This window comes from Rattus rattus, chromosome 9, assembly GCF_011064425.1.
Source record: "Rattus rattus isolate New Zealand chromosome 9, Rrattus_CSIRO_v1, whole genome shotgun sequence".
In the NCBI taxonomy this organism is placed as follows: domain Eukaryota; kingdom Metazoa; phylum Chordata; class Mammalia; order Rodentia; family Muridae; genus Rattus; species Rattus rattus.
In genome coordinates, this window is record NC_046162.1 from 62,819,333 (window position 1) to 62,840,277 (window position 20,945).

The following is a 20,945-nucleotide window of genomic DNA, read 5'->3' on the forward strand; positions in this document are numbered from 1 at the left end:
TTGGAACGTCTATAACAGGATCTCTGTGACTTCTTCCTGGTGGAGAGAACTTAAGTTATAAAGAGGAGCAGACACAGCTCTCCTCCCCGTTCTTTTTCAGTTCTGATACCAGCCAATTGTGCTCTACTAAGCCAGACAAAACTAATTTTACTAATATGAAAATAATCCAAGTTTATTTCCGCATTCAAATACAGTATTGTGAATTGCCCTGAAATAGGAAACCATCGATTTCCTGGTGAGATTATTACGATTTATAGCAACAGAAAAACTGTGCAAGCGTGGCAGTGGCACCCACCAGTAACACCTGTCCCACCCTGCCCCCTCCTGAGGAAGGAGGATTAAAGTTTAGGGTATGCCTGGGCTATCAAGGAAAGTCAAAGCTAGCCTTGGCAACTTAATAAGACCCTGTCTCCATACTAACAAGTAAAATACGGACTGGACAGCTTAGTGGTACAACACTTGTCTAGCATGTATAAAGGCTTAGGTTCAACTCCTAGTACTGAAAAACAATTACAGCAATGATAATTTGGGGAGATGGCTAGTTTCATGATACAGCCCTTGCTCATTATGCCAGGGGCCCTGGGAATCACCTCGGTTACTGCAAATAATAACAACAATAACTTGAAAAGGGAATAAGCTCTACCATGTAACAGAGCTGACTGTAGTTTCCATTAAAACTAATTTCTGGATGATACTGAAGCAGCCAGGATATTAAAGAAACAGTTTCCCTGCCTTTTGTAAAACCACAAACGATTATTAAGGAGAGTTACTGAGTTGTGCATCCAGTTGCATGGGTTCACATGCTCGTCCTTTGCAAGGACTCAAAAGTTCTAGCCTTAGGAACCACACCCTCCTCCACACACACACACACCCATTCCTCCCTTTGCCCTCAATCCCCAACCCCGACCCGCCACTCTCAGTACAGGATTCTCAAAGCGCCATCGGGGGAGAGAGGGCAACGGCCATAGGAGACAGGTCATCCTGGTCCAGCCCAACCGGAGGCTGTGGGCTTGACTCACCCACGTCGTCACGCAGCACTGCTACCGGAGAACGTACAACTCCGCAGGTGCCTCGGGGGAGCAGCGCCAAGGGCCGAGAAGGCCCCGCCTCCCCCGGTCCCCCTCCCCCGACACCGCTCGGCCTCCGATTGCTCTCGCCTGACCGCGAGCCGGCCGAGGACCGAGCGCGTCGCTCCCGCGTCCCTACACCGTTCCCGCCTCGCTTTCGCTGTCGCAGCTATTGCCCCGAGTTCGGTGGTTCTCGTGTCCCGCCTGGCTCTGCGACGGCTTCGCCCGATGGCGCCTCAGCGGAGAGGACCACCCAGAGTTCCCGAAGGAAATAGTGCAGCAGAACGCCGGCACGCGAACAGGTAGCGGGATCCTTCGGGACCAGGAGGCCGCGCGCTACAGCGGGCGGAGCCTGACTGGTGTGTGGGCGTGACCATTCCGAGGGCTGGGTCGGAGGGAGGTGGAGCGTGGTCGTGATCGCGGTGTCTGTGGCAGAGTGGGGTGTGGCCATCCCGGGGGTGGGGCCTGACAGGATGGGGCGTGGTCGTGACAAGGCGGGGTCTGACCTGTGTCTGGGTTGGCTCCTGGGTGAAGGTGTCAGGTGGGACCAGCCCTACTGCGACGCAAGCAGACGTGACTTAGGGAGAGGGCGTGGAAGTAGTGTGGGTGTGATATGTTGCGGGTGTGACTTCGTTGGAATATCCTGCGGCACCCCTTCTATAATGAAATCACCATGTGGCTGCCCACCTCCAAGCTTTGCACAGAGGTCCTATCCACAGGAAGCTCCTTGAAGCTGCTTTCAGTCTCCTGAGCAGGTTTCTCTCGCTAGGGACCATTTCTGAGTCTTTATGTCTCCCTTCTGCTGCATGTCCCATCTCCCTCTGCCGGTTATCTCATCTCAGCCTTTAACACCTCACCTGTCCAAAACTGGCCTGTGAGCCTCTGTCAAACCCACACCTGAATTGGTAACTAAGAAATGGAACCTATATTTCAAGACCACATACTGCCTAGGAAGCTCTTCCAAGGGGTGGTGCATGGTGGGCATCCTGATAAGCTTGAGTGGGTTGTGGATGAAAGTGAACGCCCTATTTCACACCAGCTGCTTCATAATTAGCCCACGAGTACCTGCAATATCTCAGGATTGTTGGGGTCCATCCATTTTGATCAGAGATCAATGCAGGCACAGCCCAAGCCTGGTGACATCCAGCGTGAACAACTTGTGGTTTTGATTGGTGTGCTTAGTATGATGGCTGCATCCAGTGGTTTTGTTCTCTACCCTTAGCACCAAGAAGGACCAGCTGCCTCAGGAGGCACAGAGGACATGGCTAAGGATTGTGGCCCTTGGGGTCAGCCTTGCTCTGGTCACATTCCTGCTCTGGAGTAGTGCAGGGATCGATGATGATGTTGCTGAAGTTGTGGCCCATCGTGGTGAGGTCCTAGAAGGCAGGTTCATTGAGGTTCCCTGCTCTGAGGACTATGATGGTCACCGAAGGTTTGAAGGTATGTGCCACAGGCTTCTCAAAAAAGAGTAACTGGTAAGGGGCTGGAGAGATAGCTCAGTATTTAAGAACATTTGTTGCATTTCTAGAGGACCCGAGTTCAGTTCCTAATACCCTTGATTGGCAGCTCAAAACCGCCTGTAACTTCACCTTCAGGAGATCCAACTTCTTCTGCAGGCACCTGCATTCAAGTGGGCAGACTTATACACAGATGCACAGGAGGTGACAGAAATGAAGCTCAACCTTGTCTTTTGCTACAAATGGAATCATTTAAAATGATACATGTGGGTAGAGACAAACTTTCCCTTCCCAGATAGGCAAGCTCACACTGGGTTGGAGAATAAAGATGTTTCAGGGTTGGCCTCCAATGCCACGCAGGTGTAGGCGGCACCTTAGTAACCTTCTGTGCCCAGAGGCGACCTGCAGAGAAGTAACAGGATTAGGGAGCTGAGAAAGGGCCAGTGAGATGGCTTGACCTTTAAAGCACATAACACAAACTGGACGACCTGATTTCAGTGTCCTGAACCTACACATAGTAGGAGAGAACCAACTCCTGTAAGTAGTTCTCTGACCTCTACACACACTATGTTGTGTGTCCACACACATAAAATAATAAGTGTAGAAAAAAAAGTTCCAGAAAAATGAGGATAAGTGAGAGTACCCAGAAAACATAAGGACAAGAACGTACCCCAGGCCACAGCTCTGCTGATGGTCCTCTTTGGGGCAAGAAGGGACACCCAGCTAGTTACAAGCTGGAGTCCTGGGGTTGGGCTGAGGGGAAAAAAGGGGAGCCACAGTGTCAGGGCCACAGGGCCAGGTGAGGACGTCAGCAGCATAGAGAGCACACACTTCTGAACTGGGTGGGTGAGGTGGGGTGTAGGTCTTCTTGGGCTGCTGTTTTCCTGAGCATTCCATCCAGACGAATTCTATTCCTCAAATGTAGCATTTGGGCCCGGCTCTGTAAGGGTGATTTATTTTTTATTCAAAGTAATGTTTTAACATGATTGGAGAAAAGGTTCCCTGTTTCCATGTTCTTCCACAAGGGGGCGCTGTCGTGATGCACAAGAACTCAGCTACATGTGAGATGGCAGAGGAGTGCTTTGTGGACTGGGTGGACAAGGACAAAGGGCACATCATTTTCTCCTTCTGCAGTCAATAAAATAAACATGTTTCTGTCGTATTGGATGCTCTGTCCTGGGAGTTTACTTGGAATATCCTAATTTGCAACACACACACACACACACACACACACACACACACACACACTAAATGACAGTTTACCAGCAGCATATCTTGCAAAAAGCCAGAGTTTCCAGCCCCATCTCACCAGTAAGAGCACACAGCTCACACTCAGGGCAAGGGAACTGCCAGATTACGGGGACCAGTTGTTTGCTGAACTTGCTGCTGATGCTTTACTCTCCTACAACCCTGAACGCCATGACGCTCACCCTCTCCCATCAAAGCCGTTTCCAGCTTCCGTCCTCTGGGTGTCTGCAGGACACCGCGGTGAAGGAGATAAAGCAGAGATGAGTATGACAGGCACGTGCTGTGGTCCTGGAGACGGATGGAGCCCAGAATGACAGGCTCAGTTTGGGCTGTGTCAGAACTTTCCAATGGGATTTTAGCGAGCAAGGAAGGAATGTTGCTAGACAGTTAGTGTGCTGGCACAAGCCTGTAATCTCAGAACTCAGGAAGCGAAGGCAGGATGATCTTAAATTTGAGGCAGCCTGAAATACATAGTGAGACCATGTTTCTAACAAGACAAATCAAAACCAAAACGTCAATGCAACGTCTGGGGACTTCTTTGTTTCCCCAGGGTTTGGGGGCAGTGAGAGGGTCAGCCTATGTGGGAAACCCAGGATACCTGACAAGAAGGAGATGTGAGCTGAGGTTCTGCCTAGGGCGAAATTCCAGTGAAAAGTTACTTTTTTATCGGAAATTGACTTTTCAGTAGGTGTTTTAGCCAAACTGGCCCCCTGGTCATGGTGGAGGACTTTGTCAGCTTGGCCATGATCTTGGGGCAGCAGCTTTGAAAGTCAGCATCTCTCCTTGGCTGTCGCCCTCCAGGCTGCACCCCCAGGAAGTGTGGCCGAGGTGTCACTGACATCGTCATCACCAGGGAGGAGGCGGAGCAGATTCGCAGGTACCCGTGCACCCGTGCACTTTGTCTAAGGCCTCCGGGAGTCGGGTTAAGCAGTGACTGGGAAGTGAGCCAGGGCAACAACAGAGTTGAGAGAACCCTCATAGTTCTATAGACCATCGTCAAGGGTTTTGGGGGTCAGAGGGCAAGCTTCCTGCTTCCTTTGAGGAATGACGGTGGCCTTAGCAATGTTTCGGCTGACTGAGCAGTCTAGAGGCCCAGCCTCTCTCCAGGAGGCTTACTCTGCTGTGTAGACAAGTGCTCCTCCAGTCTTAGCTGACAATCAGCAGGTGACATTTCCCCTCTCTGTGGCTCATAAATTCCAGCTCAGAAGCAGCTGATACTGGAGCTTTCTTTGTGTGGACTTAAAAATAGGATCTTAAGAAAGATTTCATTTTCCGACCAGCCATTCAGACTCAGTATGTGGCCCCTCATTTGGCCCACGAGCCCCATTCTTCTCTATCCTTATGCTAGTTCTGCTACAATGCCCAGCAGGAAGCTCGTCCTCTGTATCCTGCTCCCTGCCCTGATCCCATACATCTGCTATACCCGAGCATCATTAATGCTTCACTGAGGGGTTAGAGTTCCTTGGTAGCTTTGTCAAAGCTGCTTGCTCTTCTGTTGGGTGGATGGAATGGCTCTTTGACAGAACTGCACTCTCAGTTCATTACCAAAATCCCCATCTATTGGGGAGCCATTAGACCACAGACAAGCTAAGAGGTTCCTTTGCTCTAGTTCAGAATCAGGCCAGTGGTTTCCAAGTAGGCTGTGTGTTAGGACCAAGAGGATGCTGATGTATCCTTTGAGAGCTACAGTTTTGAGTTTCCTTGTTTGTTTGCATCACAAACGTTAAACAGGCAGGACCCATCGATAAGGCACTATGATACTGATGGATGATTAGCCTAGAAGTTTGGTGGATAATGCTGTCAACTAAATTTTGATTTAAAGTTGTTTCTTTTTTTAACCCCCACAGAATAGCAGAGAAAGGGCTCTCCCTAGGTGGATCGGATGGAGGGGTGAGTTGGCGCCGTTCCATTTTCTTTTCTTTTCTTTTTTATTTTTAATTCTTTTTTTCGGAGCTGGGGACCGAACCCAGGGCCTTGCGCTTGCTAGGCAAGTGCTCTACCATTGAGCTAAATCCCCAACCCCTCCATTTTCTTGATATGTTTTAAGTTTGCTCTCCTTGGAAGGGAAGGAGAAAGCGTTGAATGCACAGAGGCATCTGTTCCCCACCAGAGGCATGGGCTGGTATGTCTATAGTGCTTCTCAGACAGTGGCTGGTACTCCTTCTGCCTAGTGGGCACAAAATACATCCCTCTTGGGAAGAGAATGTATAAAGTCACAGACGGCCATCTCTTAAGGCTGCCTGACTTCAGGTCCCACTGGCACTTCAGACACTCTGGATAGGGATAGGGAGGATAGGGGAGGGATGGAAAGAGGAGAGCGGGAGGGAGCTGACAAAGGAATCAGGAGCCTGGTGACCAGGTGGCTGCTGGGAAAGACAAAGTCCTTAAGATGGATCCCACTGCAGCTGGCCAGCAGAGGCCCATGATCCTTTGCACAAGGGTAGATCATACCAGGAACGGGATGGAGGGTCCACCTGGAACTAGTGAGGTAATTTGGAAATGGAATCTTTGTAGTTGTAATTGAGGGAAAGTCCTTATCGGGGACCTCAAGTCCAAGGACAGGTGTCTGTCTGCGTAAGAGAGAGCCAGAGGGAAACTTATGAGAAAACCTATGTGTAGATGGAGGTGGGAAGTGGGTTCTATGGCCACAAACCAAAGCAAACCTGGGGTACAGACACTGGAGGACAAGGAAGGGCCGTGCCCAAGAGCTTAGGCCAGAAGCCAAGGAGCGCCACCCGCACCTCCTTGGCTCGAGACTTCTGTCCTCAGAGGTGGGAGAATGAGCTCGTTCACAGCTGGAGGTTCTCATTCTGTACAACATAGGAATAAACTGGGCTCCACACCCCTGTAAATGGACAGTTGGGCAGGGGTTCCTGGGACCTTGGCCTCTGCTTAGTGTGAGGGAATGTCTGAGGACAGGTTCCTCTCCCTGCATACTTTGGCAATTGCATTGCATTGTAGTCTGGGGTGGGGGACAAATCAAATCTGCAGAAGGTTGTCTTTCAGACTTCGTTATAATTTCAAACTATTTCTGCGATTGCACAACTTCATCCATGACTCTCTCTTTAGAGTTCTGAAAGTGGAATTCCTTTTATGTAGTTCATTTGGGTTCAGGGAGCTATTTGCTAAAGGACTGTCAATGAATGACTTGCCTCCTCCTTGAGAACCCTCGTGTAATAGGCTTCATACCTTTAAGTTCAGTAAACATTAAGCCCATGTTGTAGCCACACCTTAGCTAAGTAATTGTAGAAATAAGAAAAGGAGGGTTGGGGATTTGGCTCAGTGGTAGAGCCCTTACCTAGGAAGCGCAAGGTCCTGGGTTCGGTCCCCAGCCCCGGGGGGCGGGGGGGAAGCACTTAGAAATAAGAAAAGGGGCCTGCTATCTGTTGCCACTGGCCATGCACGGGGTAAAGTGGCCCACATTGGTGTCTGCTTTCTTCCAGAGACACAGGGAAAGACTCAGAGTTGGGCAGTTAAGGTCAGAAAACATTCGACAGTTTCTTAAAGGTTACTGATGTGCAGTTATACATGAAGTTTCCCGAGAACATGCCCACATGCCCCTGTGGCCAGCATGCACAGAAGAACCCAAGGCCATCACAGGGATAGGCCAGCAGGTCTATCACATCTCATATGCAGTGACTAGCCCCAGTGCTTAGCTGTGAGAACCAACGTGAGTTATGCCAGGGAAAGAAGCACATCACAGGTCTATCTGTCATTCTTCCACCTCAGTAGAACACAGGCAGCTTCCCACAGAAAGTGGAGCTTCAGATGCTCAGGATGGGCTAGCAGATAAGGGCAGAGAACAGAGAGAAGACAGAAAGGGTGGTAATCAGTGTGTGTGCAGAAGTGTGCACTCACACAGAAACTGGTCACACTGCACACTGCACATATGCACACTGCACACATGGGCAGAGCCATGTGTCTAAGCCTCACCTTACAGACCTAGTGGAGGGAAAGAAAGAGGGATGCAGTAGGGTGGGCTGTGACTCACCATAACCATCCTCAGATGCGTCTGGGGGGTGTGTCTGGAGACTGTTTCTGAAAATGTTAGGCGGAAGAGTTTGGTTTTCTCTTTGGACAGCAGAGAGAGTCGTATTTGCCCAGGCAGACGGTGTACAAGGCGGGGTTTTATGAAGCCAGAGGCAGAGTGTTTGTACAATGGACTGTGGCAACTGTTCAACTTTGGCTTCTAACGCGACCGTGTCTCACGCACATTCGTCTTTTTCAGGCATCTATCCTGGACTTGCACTCGGGAGCCCTGTCTGTTGGGAAACACTTTGTGAACCTGTATAGGTGAGAGGCTGGAGGAAGTAGAAGAGGTAGGGTGCAGGTGACGTCCAGCAGCCTCATGGGCTTCAGAGAGCTGTGATGTTCCTCTAGGGCTAGAGAGAGACCTGAGAGAGTTCTCAGCCTCAGTGCCATCATTCTGTCAACTGCTGGTTTCCCTCCCTTCCTCTCTCCCTCCCTCTCTCTCCTCCCTCCCTCCCTCCCACCGTCTTCCTCCTTCCTCCTCCCTCCCTCCTTCCTTCCCTCCCTCCCCTTCCCTCCTCCTCTTCCTCCTCTCTCTCCCTTTTTCTCTCCCTTTCTCTCTCTCTTTCTCCCTCCCTCTTCCTCCCTCCTCCTCCCTCCCTCCCTCTTCCTTCCTCCTCCTCCTCTCTCTCCCCTTTTCTCTCCTTCCCTCCTCCCTCCCTCCCTCCCACCCTCTTCCTCCCCCTCCCTGTTTTCTTTCCCTTTCCTTCTCTAGAACATAGTTATCATTATAGGAACAGAAGAACTCTCAGACGATGTGTCAGATCTACTTTTAGAGACTTGGTTAGCTTGAGGAAAGACTGATTAGAGGAGACAAGGAGGCTGGGTGTGGGAGTTTATACCTGTGGCCTGAGCCCTAAGTTGAAGATCAGCCAGAGCTAGAGTGAGACCCTGTTTAAAAAAAAAAAAAAAAAGCAAGGGAAAGCTTGGAAACACCTGCTAATGTTATTCATTATCTCACAGATACTTTGGGGATAAAATACAAACTATCTTCTCCGAGGAGGACTTTCAGTTATATAGGTAAGGAAGCTGGAGAGCAAGAAGAGATGGGTGTGGCCAGATATACAAAGGGGGCTGAGGTCGGTTCTGCGGTGTCCTGATACATCAGGCCAGGGCAATAGCTCCTGTGTCAGTCAGGACCTGTGGATGTAGACGAAGCTCAGCTTGTCTCTGGGCAGCGGGCAGCTCCCCTAATACTTTCTAAGCCCTCTTGGTCCTGCGGCAGACATGCCCTGCTGTTGGTCACAGCCCAGCACCTGTCACATGCAGCCCTTACCCAGAGCAGCTTGCCCTTCTGGGGAATTTCTTTAAGTTAAAGCTTTTATTTAAAGATTATTAAGAGACTGGAGAGATGGCACAGGGGTTTAGAGCACTGGCTGCTCTTCCAGAGGTCTTGAGTTCAATTCCCAGCACCTATACAGTGGCTCACAACCATCAATAAAGGGATCTGATGCTATCTTCTGGCATGCAGGCGTACGTGCAGCAAAGCACTCATATACATAAAACAAATAAAATTTAAAATATAAAAATAAAAAATATCACTAAGATGTGTGTTAAAGCACAGGGAGATTCTACACACTGTTTAGTTAGTCCTGTCACTAGTATGACCTAACTGCAGTATGACATCATTTCCCAGAATGGGCACTGGTACAGCGCTCTGATCTTGTTCAGAATTCCAGGCTTTACCTGTAACCATGCGTGAGTGTGTGTGTTTAATTTTACGTGGTTTTATCACCTACTAGATTGTGTTGAACCAGCCAAGGCACTGAACAGGCCATCAGAGCCCCATGCCCACCCATCACTGATGATCAGACACGTTGCCTGAAACCACAGCTGACATTTTACCGTCATTATGTTCCCAGGGAAACAGCTGCTAAACAAAGCCAAGGCTTCTGGTCCAGAGAGCAGGTGAAGGGCTTGACTAACGCTGTGTGCCTGGCAGTGGCAGCCGTGAGTTGTCGCTGAGTGCACACTGCATGTGTGATTCCACTGTTGCAGGTGACATGGAGCCAACAGGAGCTTGGCAGCCACTTTTGAGAGTGCCCCCTGGCATATAGCTCTACTCTGGTATTCTTTTTTTTTTTTTTTTGAAAGGTCAAGATTTTATTGTCTTCATAACAAAATCAACTTGGAACACTTGGCCCTTCCTCTTCTTGTCACCTCCTAGTTCAAAATGCTTGCATCCCTTAATAGCCAGCATCCTCTTAGATCTGCAGTTGAGCTCAATGCACTCCAGTCTCAGCACAATCTTCTTTGTAGTTTTAACCTTTTTGTGGAAAATGGGCTTAGTCTGCCCGCCGTAGCCACTCTGTTTCCTGTCATAACGCTGCTTTCCCTGGGCAGACAAAGAATCCTTGCCCTTCTTGTACTGCGTCACCTTGTGGGGTTGGTGCTTCCCACATTTCTTGCAGAAATGGCGGGTCTTAGGAACGTTCACCATGTTTGCAGGAGCGCTATCAGCTCAGAAAGCTACTCTGGTATTCTTAAGACTTAAGACCCCAGCCCACGGCTGTCTCCAGCTGACTGGTTGTACTCCCAGCCCTGACTAGTTTACTTTCGTCTTGATGTTTATTCCCAGTGTGCACACACTGGCTTAAACAGAAACTGTTCTGTGATAGTTGTAGCATTTGACGTCCCACAATTTATAGATTTATAACACACACACACACACACACACACACACACACACCCCTAACATTTGAGCGGTACATTCTTCTTGACATCATGGACACACAAACCTCCTGGAACTACACAGAGCAGCAGAGAGAGCACCTTCTACAAGGCCTTCCTTTCACACATAGAACATGAGCAGTTGTGACCTAGGAGCCAGCCCAGAGGGAACATGAAACTTGGGTTTCTGGTGACAGCAAGGAAACAATTGCAACGGCCAGCATGAAGACCATTGCCAGCCACAGTGATGTTCTTTACAGACATTGCTACCTGCAGGTGGTATTCAAGAGAGTCAAGGGCGGAAAACACTAAATACTGATTTTTATCCAAAGGTCTGTTATGCTCTTAAGTTTAAAAGTTGAGTGGAGGTTTGTAATTAGGTGGAAAATTGAAAGAGAATACTCCAACTCGTTTCACTCTATGAAACATTTGAAATCATTAAGACTTACGAAAGCGTCAGACTGACCCGTCCTGTCCTCTGCAGGGACATTCGGCAGAAGGTCCAGCTCACCATCGCTGAAGCTTTCGGCATCCGCGCATCCTTGTTGTATCTGACAAAGCCCACATTCTTCTCCCGAATAAATAGCACAGAAGCCCAGACGGCTCACGACGAGTACTGGCATGCACACGTGGACAAGGTAAGCGTCTAGTGAGTGGGTTCTTTCTCTCGTCTGTGGCCGGGACTCCAGGCGTCTGCTCGATATCTTCCGATCGCTATTTTAGACCTCTTCTTCCTGACGTTCCAGGGTGCATTTTCAGCTAGGTGATGCGATTGAAGAGAATTTGTGTCACGGGTGTCGAGGGCTGGAACAGAAGGTGTGGTGGCTGCTGGAGCAGCATGGGCCTTGTGGTGTCCTTTGTCACACTTGTTCCCAAATCCGAGTGCAACCTTTCTGGTTGGACTATGCAAGCAGAGGGTCCCTTTCATTGCTTCCTAGCCCAGGTCTCCATATCCCCACAGGAGTCCTCTCTCCACCACAGTTTTTTCCTTTGTCTCCCCACTGTGACCTTGTCACCAACAGCAGGATAGCCATGAGGGTTCACTTGTGTCCCTGACCTCTGCCACAGAAGAGAAGTTAGGATGCATTGGAAGCAAAGTTAGAAAGTTTATTGATGAGGTCAGGAGACAAGATGCACCGGAGGAGAGCTGGTCTGGGTGTTGTTGATCTTGAAAAGAGTCTATTTTAGGTACAGTCTTGCTGCTAGAGAAGGAAGAACTACTAGAGACAAAACATTCGTGCTGAGGGTGTGACCCAGTTGATAGAGTGTTTGCCTAGCATGCACGAGGTCTTAGATTCAATCCCCAGCATCCCACAAACTAGGCAAAATGTCTCATACTTGTAACCCCAGCACTTGGGAGTTAGAAGCAGAGGACCACGAGTTCAAGATCACCTTCAGCCATGTAGAATTTGAGTCCAGTTGGGGCTACATGATACTGTCTCAAAACAACAAAGACTCCATTCATTAAAACTCTATTCATTAAAATGGCTCCTTGGGGTTGGGGATTTAGCTCAGTGGTAGAGCGCTTGCCTAGGAAGCGCAAGGCCCTGGGTTTGGTCCCCAGCTCCGAAAAAAAGAACCAAAATAAATAAATAAATAAATAAATAAATAAATAAATAAATAAATAAATAAAATAAATAAATAAATAAAATGGCTCCTTGTTTGTATGTAGGTCACATGTAGGAAGATACCATCAGTCATACTTTATTAGCCATCTTAACGATCATAATTTATGACGTTTCTCGGAAAGTGGGTAAGTTTATTTTGCAGGTGGCCCAATTAGTAATGAAAATTCCTGGGGTGTCAGCTAGTGAAGAGCAGAGTCAGAGTAGAGATAGCGAGGAACCTTTTGGCTTCTTGTGTTCTCTCTGTTTTCTAAATAGTTATCTTGCCTTGGTCAGTTCATCCCTGTTGAGATTTCTCAGCCCCGTAGGCCAGTTATACCCAGTCACCAACATGAACCCTCCCCATGAAGGTCTCTTCCCCCTACACTGTGGACAGCAGGTGAGGGCTCTTGCCCACCACCCAGTTCTCCAGACATCATGCCAGGTAGCAGCCGCCAAGGTACTATGAGAAAGTCGAGTGTCACCCCTTGTGTGCCACAATCTGCCCCCACGTTTTCCTTCGAGCCTGGTAACAGGCAACTGTGTGATTTAGGAGGCCCCTTTGCAGTATGTGAGGGTGTGCTGAAGTTTTTAAGGGGTCAGAACAGGGCACGGATCCTGCATCCTCCCATGCTCTGCCTGGATCTTTCGATGTTTGATGTGGTTTATCTTTGCTTTCCTTTGAGTATCACTGCAGAAACTATTGGAGTCACAGCCTGTTGACTTGCTTGCAGGGTTGGGGTTACTTTGGTATTAGCCTAGGGTGGATGCCGGATTGGGGAGCACTCACCTCATGAAGTCAACCAGCAGAGACGAACACCCACAAACAGAGGAGTCTCGCATGGAGCCCTGTTAAGTTTCAAGAACATTCTTGCAGGCCTGGCTACCTTTGAGGGCCGGCTGCTCACTCCGTCCTTGTTAGGAGATGACTGTTGTTATGGTGATTGGTTGAGGCACCGGAGCAGCAGGGAAGGGCAGGGTTTGGACTTGCTCAGGAGGAATTGGCTTTGTGCTCTGTTCCGGGCGATCAATCACTTGATTCTGTCTTTAAATTCAGGATGCGGCAGTGGGGAGTTATGGGGGATGGCACAGGAGGTGTGCAGCTGGGCCTCAGAGTCTCCTTACTCTTATCTCTTACCCCAGACTTGGTAATCGAATGACTCATCAGGCTGGAAAGAGTTCTGATTTGATTGAAATCCTGTCCACATCACACAGCACTGTCTTTGTGGCATACCTCTCTAGTCACCTTTATTAACTAAATGTTGATCTGTGAGTGTTCTCTCTGACATCCCTTGGAAACAGCTCTGCTCTGCATGTGGCAGTATGTACTCTTCTGCCTGCTGTACAGGGCACTGGAAACTCACTATAGCATCTGCCATCAGCAGTATGTTCTGGGGATCCTGCAAGTAGGTGCTCACAGGAATGCCTGTTACACTTGGTATGCTTCTTGCAGTATCATTTCAAGAAATATGAACTGAGGGGCCCAGGAGTGAATATATATACATACTGTGCCACTGTCTGTCTCTCTGTTCAACATAACCTTCTGATTTAGTTAGGGTTTTTACTGCTGTGAACAGACACCATGACCAACGCAACTCTTATAAGGACAACATTTCATTGGGGCTGGCTTACAGGTTCAGTGGTTCAGTCCATTATCATTAAGGCGGGAGCATGACAGCATCCAGGCAGGCATGGTGCAGGAGGAGCTGAGAGTTCTACATCTTCATCTGAAGGCCGCTAGCAGAATACTGGCTTCCAGGCAGCTAGGATGAGGGTCTCAAAGCCCACACCCACAGTGACACACCCACTCCAACAGGGCTACACCTTCTAATAGTGCCACTCCCTGGGCTGAGCATACTCAAGCCATCACACCTCCTCCACCTGTAATACCCTCCCTTGAGAGCCGCAGCTTTCCCACCTACAGTGTCTTGTTTCACTCATCCAGTTCCTGAACTAATCATAACCAGCCTAAGAAAACATGTACAGTCTTTTAAACTCCTTCTTTTGAGATAGGGTCTCACTGTGTAGCCTTGGCTGGCCTCTCAAATGCTGGGATTAAAGGTGTGTGTCACCAAGCCCTGGTCTGTCCTCCTGTTCCTTCAGAGGGAGCTAAGGCTCAGAGAAGTCAAGTCCGTTGCTTAGTGTCACACAGTAAGACTGCTCTGCGGAAGACACAGAGACGTCTCAGTAAGTGTGAGCACTTAGTGATCTTGCAAAGGAACCAAGTTTAATTTCCAGCACCCACATCAGGTGTTTTACAACTGCCTGTAACTCTAATTTTAGGGGTTCCGAGATCTCCAGCCTCTGTGGGCACCTGCATTCACATGCACATACCCACAAATAAAAATAACACAAATCTTTTTTTTTTTTTAAGATTTATTTATTATATATAAGTACACTGTAGCTGTCTTCAGACACACCAGAAGAGGGCGTCAGATCTCATTACAGATGGTTGTGAGCTACCATGTGGTTGCTGGGAATTGAACTCAGGACCTCTGGAAGAGCAATCTGTGCTCTTAACCACTAAGCCATCTCTCCAGCACCAACATAAATCTTTAAAAAAGATTTCTCTGAAATATAGGGACAATCAGTCTGTTCTGAAACTTTTTTTTTGTCTTTTTTTTTTTCTGGCACTGAGGACCAAACCCAGGGCCTTATGCTTGCTAGGCAAGCGCTCTACCACTGAGCTAAATCCCCAACCCCGAACCTTTTTTGATAATATCTTTTTAGTCACACTTATTTTGAGAGTACGTATATGTATGTGCACGCACATTTCACAGTGCCTGTGTGAAGGTGGGAGGACAACCTGCTGGGGTCTGGCTTTGCTTTCCACCATGGGGGGAGGGGTCCTAGGAATCGAATTCAGGTCTTCAGACTTGTTAGCAAACACCTTTACCTGCTGAACCATCTCCCAAGCCCCTGTAATCATGCTCCAGCAATGACCTTTCTCTGTGTGGTTTTGTTGTTGTTGTTGTTGTTGTTGTTTTGTTTTGCTTCTTCTTCGTCGTCGTCGTCGTCGTCGTCGTCGTCGTCTTCTTCTTCTTCTTCTTCTTCTTCTTCTTCTTCTTCTTCTTCTTCTTCTTCTTCTTCTTCTTCTTCTTCTTCGTCTTCGTCTTCGTCTTCGTCTTCGTCTTCTTCTTGCTTGGGATGGAACCCAGTATGGAATGCATGCTAGGAAAGCACCACTCCACTGAGCTACGTCCCAGGCTCTCAGCGCTGTTTCTCTGTGTGCAAGCTTTTGGTTTTTGTTTTCAGTTTTTTAAAATGTGTATGAGTGTTTTTGCTTACATGTGTGCCTGGTGCCCGTGAAGGTCAGAAGACATCAGATTCCTTGGAACTGGAGTGATAGATGGTTATTAGCTGCCATGTGGGTTCTGGGAACCGTATTTGGGACCTCTGGAAGAGTGGTCAGCACTCTTAACTGCCGAGCCACCTCTCCAGCCTCTATGTGCAGGGTTTTTTTTGGTTTGTGTTTTGTTTTGTATTTTCAAAACAGGGTTTCTCTGTGGTGCCCTGACTGTCCTGGAACTTGCTCTGTAAACCAGGCTGGCCTCAAACTCAGAGATCCGCCTGACTTGGCCTCCACAGTTCTGGGACTAAAGGTGTGCCACCACCGCCTGGCCAGTTTTAAGTGTTATTCTTAATTATGTCTATATATGTGAGTGTGTGTAGGCATGTACACGTGAAAGATCGGAGGTTCCCTTGGAGCCTGGGAGAGGACCTCCGGTCTCCTGGGGCTACGGTTACCTGCAGTTGTAAGCTGCCCGTTGTGGGTACTGCTGGGAAACCCAGGTTTTCCACAAGAGCAGCAAGCACTCTTAACCACCGAGCCATCTCTCAAACCCTTTTTGAAAGTGTTAAAATTATTTTTCTGGAGCTCAGTTACTGCTCAGAGGTTGAGTGTGAGCTTAGTCACTGCGTTTGGAGATTTCGAGGACATCCGTTCTTTACATACATTTATCCGCACTACGTTTTCACTTCTTTTTTTTTTTTTTAAAAGATTTATTCATTTATTATATACAAGTACACTGTAGCTGTCTTCAGACTCACCAGAAGAGGGCATCAGATCTCTTTACAGATGGTTGTGAGCCACCATGTGGTTGCTGGGAATTGAACTCAGGACCTCTGGAAGAGCAGTCGGGTGCTCTTAACCACTGAGCCATCTCTCCAGCCCACATTTTCACTTCTTTTCATGGGACTCAGTGACAGAATCTCAGAATATGTTCCCAAGGCACCACTTCCTAGTTCCTTGTCCCTCAGCTCTACCTCCTTCTCCTATCACTGGGATGCAACCCAGCGTGGCTTTCAGATCCAAGAATTCCGTCTGCCTGTTTGTCTTGAGATTGTGTCTTTGTATAGTCCAGGCTAGCCTTAAACTTTCTGTACAGCCGAGACTGACACTGAATTCCTCTTCCAGCCTCCAAGGGCTCCTGCAGTCTTTCATGGTCCACACCTACACACGTTCATATGCACAGTGGTACTGCTCTACCTCTGGAGTGCTAGGATCAGAAGTAGTACCAGCATGCCCGTCTTTCTTCAGTTTCTGTCTCTGCCCGGCAGACGGTGATTACTTCCAAGATCCCTGTGGCCCGTGACGAAATTCTACCTGTCTATCAGAGAACCAGAACAGCATGCAAGGCCTGTCTTTCCTGATCAGATGTTTACTTTGGCCAGCCTGGTCTACATAGTCCGTTCCAGGACAGCCAGAGCTACACAGTGAAACCCTGTCTTAGAAAAATAAATCGCTTCAGTGAAACAGAACGAGGTGGAAATTTGGGTGACTGCCACAGTGTTCTGCAGTGCACCACGCCGTGTGACTTCTCGCCAGCGTGCTTCATTTTAGGTTTGGTTGATTGAATAGTAACGTTCCCTACAAGGTTCAAAAGTGAAAGGAATATAAAAAGACAAGAACTCCCTTTCCCAGAAACCCCTCAGCTCCCAAATCAACACAATGGACGGATTCTTATTTTATTTCATTTTATTTTGAATTTTCAGGACAAGGTTTCTCTATGTAGCCCTGGCTGTCCTAGAACCCACTTTGTAAAACAGTCTAACCTCAAACTCAGAGATCCACCTACCATTGCCTCCCAGGTGCTGGGATCAAAGGTGTGCGCCACCACCTCCTGCGATCCCCTACTACCTTTATACAAAAACGAAGGCATAAAATACTGTGTTTTGTCATTTGTAGAGAATCACATTCTTTGAAGTTGTTTCCTTTCCTGTTAAGCAATTGATGGCAAATTTGACTTTGAAGTCAGTAGTTTCATCCACAGAACCCCACCATTAGCAGGTCTACTCCTGTAGTGCTTTTTTTTAAAAAAGGCTAATTTAATTTTCTATTACTGGAATGCATGCACCATGGTAAATGTGCAGAGTTCAGAAGATAACTTTGTAGAGTGGGTTCTTTCCTTCTATCTCTGTACAAGTTCCAGGGACTGAACTTAAACTTTACCTGTTGGATCATCTTTTCCTTTTCATTGTTTGTAAAGGAAACTAGATATTCGGACACTGAACTATTTTTTAAAAAATGTTTTTAAAATATGTAGTATTATTACTGTACATGTGCATGTGCGTGTGTGTGTGTGTGTGTGTGTGGTGTGTGTGTGGTGTGTGTGTGGTGTGTGGTGTGTATGTGGTATGTATGTATGTATAGGCATACGTGTATGTGTGGAGGTCAGGGGACAACTCTGTAAAACTGATTCTCTTCCACCTTTCCGTGGGCTCAGGGGTTTGAGCTCAAGCACGTAAGCGCCTTTACCCACTGGGCCATCTCACTGGCCCTAGAGCGTCTTCTAACTAACACGCCTTCCAGTGCACAGTCGCACCGGCCACAGTCACCTTGGGTGAATACACAGCTTTTAATCTGCTACAGTTACCAGTAGAGACTATTCTACTTATGACTGCCACATTTCACTCACAATCAGTCTTCATGGAGCACACGGGCATATGGTATGACCTTCTGTGTAGGGTTCAGTATCTTGAGTATGTATGTATACACATACATATGTACCAATGAACAAGGGATTGCTCTGAAATCTGGATTAGAAATTCTACCAACCTAAGAAGGTTTTAAAAACATGCTCCTAGCAGGGTCGTAGTGGCAAATGCCTTTAGTCCCAGCACTCAAGAGGCAGAGGCAGACCCATCTCTGTGAGTTTGAGGCCACCCTGGTCTACAAAGTGAGTTCCAGGACAGTCAAGGCTGTGCAGAGAAACCCTGTCTCAAAAAACAAACAAACAAAAACAAAAACAAACAAAAAACAAAATAAACCAAACCAGGGGGTTGGGGATTTAGCTCAGTGGTAGAGCGCTTGCCTAGGAAGCGCAAGGCCCTGGGTTCGGTCCCCAGCTCCGAAAAAAAGAACCAAAATAAATAAATAAATAAATAAATAAACCAAACCAAACCAAAATCCCAAAACCTAACAAAACAAAAACCTAACCAAACAAAACCCACTATTCTTCTATAAGCTTTTCTCTCCCTCTCCCTTTCCCTCTCCCTCTCCCCCCTCTTCCTCTGTCTGTCTCTGTCTCTCTGTCTGTCTATCTCTCAATCTCCCCTTCCCCCCACTGCTTTTCCTCTTTCCTTTCTATTTCTCAGACAGATTCTCACTCTGTATGTAGTCTAGGCTACACTGTGTAGCCCAGCCTTTCCTTGAACTTATAGTGATCCTTCTCCCATGTGCTAGAATGACAACATTTTAATATTACTAATTTTTTCTTGTTACATTCTAGCTGTCCATACATTTGGAACTAGGACAAGTAAATGTTGTGGTGTCTGATGATGGCAGAGGTCTGTCACTTCCCCTGTGAAAGTCAAAGTCACCTGTGGTTTCCCCAGTACTCTGGGGGTACCCCTCACACGATTTACCAGTTACTCATAAGTTCATATGTGAGTTTCTAAATTCTCTCTCCTGTTCTATTATGTTTTTTTAATTAATTTATTTTATTGTATATGGATGGGTGTTTTGCCTACATATCTGCCTGTGCACCACATGTGTGCCCACAGAAGATGGTGCACTGTGGTTTAAAATAGCTTTGAGTCACTGTATGGGTGCTGGGAATTGAACCCAGGTTCTCTAGAAGGTTCTTAATTACTGAGCTATCTCTCCACCTTCTGGTTTTCTTTTCTGTTATTACATTGTGTTTATTTTGTCTCTCTCTCTCTCTCTCTCTCTCTCTCTCTCTCTCTCTCTCTCTCTCTCTGTGTGTGTGTGTGTGTGTGTGTGTGTGTGTGTGTGTGTGTGTGTGTGTGTTCTTGTCTCATGATGTGTGTGTGGCAGTCAGACAACAACTTACAGGAATCAGTTCTCTCTTTGTATCACGTGGGTTCCAGTATCAGGCTTGCTGGTAAGTGCCTTCACCTACTGAACCATCTTGTCAGCCCTACTCTCAGCTGGCTATAACTGCATCAACAACCAATGATCTTGAGGATTCTGGTTCTATGAATTATGTAAATAACAAAGCCAGTAACAGACTAATTTTGTCTGATTTCTAAGCGTTGCATTTTTCTCAGTGTTGTCTCGATGCATCTGATAGGCCTTGCAGGAGTATTCTAATGGATGGATCCTGCTTCGATGACAGTTCTCCTAAAAGTCAGAATGGAGCACTTGTGGGACTTTTCGGGATAGCGTATACTTTCACACCTGGTGTGAATAGGTGTGTGCCGTATGTGTGTATAGTGTACACTCATGTGTGGAGGGCAAGGAGGAGGTTGTGTGTCCTGTTCTATCTCTCTCTACTTTATTCCTGTGAGAAAGGTCTCTCACTGGAGCAAGTCTGGCAGCTAGCAAGCCCGAGGAGTCCTCTTGTTCCCACTCCCAACAGTGCTATAGTTTCAGACATGTGCAGTTACACCCACACACATATGTGAATGTTAGGGATTCAAATTCCGATTCTCATATTGGCCTAGCAAGTATTGTTACCCTGAAGCCTCTTCCTAGACGCCCTCCCCCGCCCTGTGTGTGTGGTTTTGTGGTTTTGTGTCTTTGAGGATGACCTTGAACTCTTGATCTCTCTATGTCTGCTTCCCAGGAGTTGTGATTACAGGCACTTACTGGCACATATCATGTATCACCACACCCAGCTTATTCTGTGCTTCTTGTTAGACAGACCTCTATTCTATGTTTTCAGTTGCCGTAATAGAATTTTCCACACCCATGCCACTTTGGTGTAAAACATATTTTCTGATACATTATGGAGTATCAGTTCTGCTTGTAACCGTGGGCTTTTCTACCCAGCCTCTTTGTTCCCCGACTCTGAAACTGGATTATTATGAATAATATTATGAATATTATGAATTATTATGAATCATTGCCTAGACCAAAAGCTTTGGCTCATGCCCACTAGTTCATAACTCATTTATCCCATTTATTCTATTCTAAGACCCCCCCACGTGGTTGGATACCTCTCCTCAGTTTCATACAGCTATCTTCCTCCAAGTTGGGGTGAATCAACTCCCTCCCACGTCTGACTCTATCCCACAATCCTCTCTCCCTGCCATAGCTCCCACCTCCTATTTCCTGCCTAAACTAATAGGCCAACAGGTGAGGCTTTCATACACCACACACAAGAGATTTTCTCTACATCTGCTGACGTTTTTCCCATATTCGATTGCTCTGTTCTCTTGATATCTGTTTTCTTAGTCTAGGTTCACCAGAGCAAAGCCTGAGTAAGAACTGCTGTGGGGAGCTCTTGTAGAGATGTATGCAGGAGCGGTAGGACAAGAGGGAGAGACCAGTTGTACTGAGCCAGTCCAAGAGCGCAGTGGAACTGTAGGAGACAGAAGGGAAGCATCCCATGCCCTCAGCACTGGCTCTGTGGGGATCCTGGGTACAAACCTCCACATTCTGGGGTTAGTGTTCCTTCTTCTAT

The 20,945-nt window shown here is 47.6% G+C and overlaps 2 protein-coding genes and 1 long non-coding RNA gene across 3 annotated transcripts in view; 1 reads left to right on the forward strand and 2 right to left on the reverse strand.

Annotated features, from left to right (window-relative positions):
* Nucleotides 1-1,129, reverse strand: LOC116909860. The gene is made up of 2 exons (XR_004389104.1): nucleotides 1,020-1,129; nucleotides 1-36 (listed from the first exon to the last, which is right to left on the reverse strand). It is a non-coding gene; the product is annotated as an uncharacterized LOC116909860 (long non-coding RNA).
* The window catches only part of Ogfod3 (2-oxoglutarate and iron dependent oxygenase domain containing 3), a 29,052-nt gene continuing 9,002 nt past the window's right edge, over nucleotides 896-20,945 (forward strand). The window contains exons 1-7 of the mRNA XM_032913568.1: nucleotides 896-1,369; nucleotides 2,290-2,507; nucleotides 4,574-4,649; nucleotides 5,620-5,662; nucleotides 8,001-8,065; nucleotides 8,765-8,821; nucleotides 10,956-11,109. Of these exons, the coding sequence (XP_032769459.1) occupies nucleotides 1,296-1,369; nucleotides 2,290-2,507; nucleotides 4,574-4,649; nucleotides 5,620-5,662; nucleotides 8,001-8,065; nucleotides 8,765-8,821; nucleotides 10,956-11,109 (687 nt within the window). The 5' untranslated portion in view covers nucleotides 896-1,295. The remainder of the gene's footprint in view (nucleotides 1,370-2,289; nucleotides 2,508-4,573; nucleotides 4,650-5,619; nucleotides 5,663-8,000; nucleotides 8,066-8,764; nucleotides 8,822-10,955; nucleotides 11,110-20,945) is intronic.
* LOC116909057 (60S ribosomal protein L36a-like) lies at nucleotides 9,897-10,241 on the reverse strand. The gene has a single exon (XM_032912535.1). It carries the CDS (start codon nucleotides 10,239-10,241, stop codon nucleotides 9,897-9,899), a length of 345 nt encoding a protein of 114 aa, XP_032768426.1.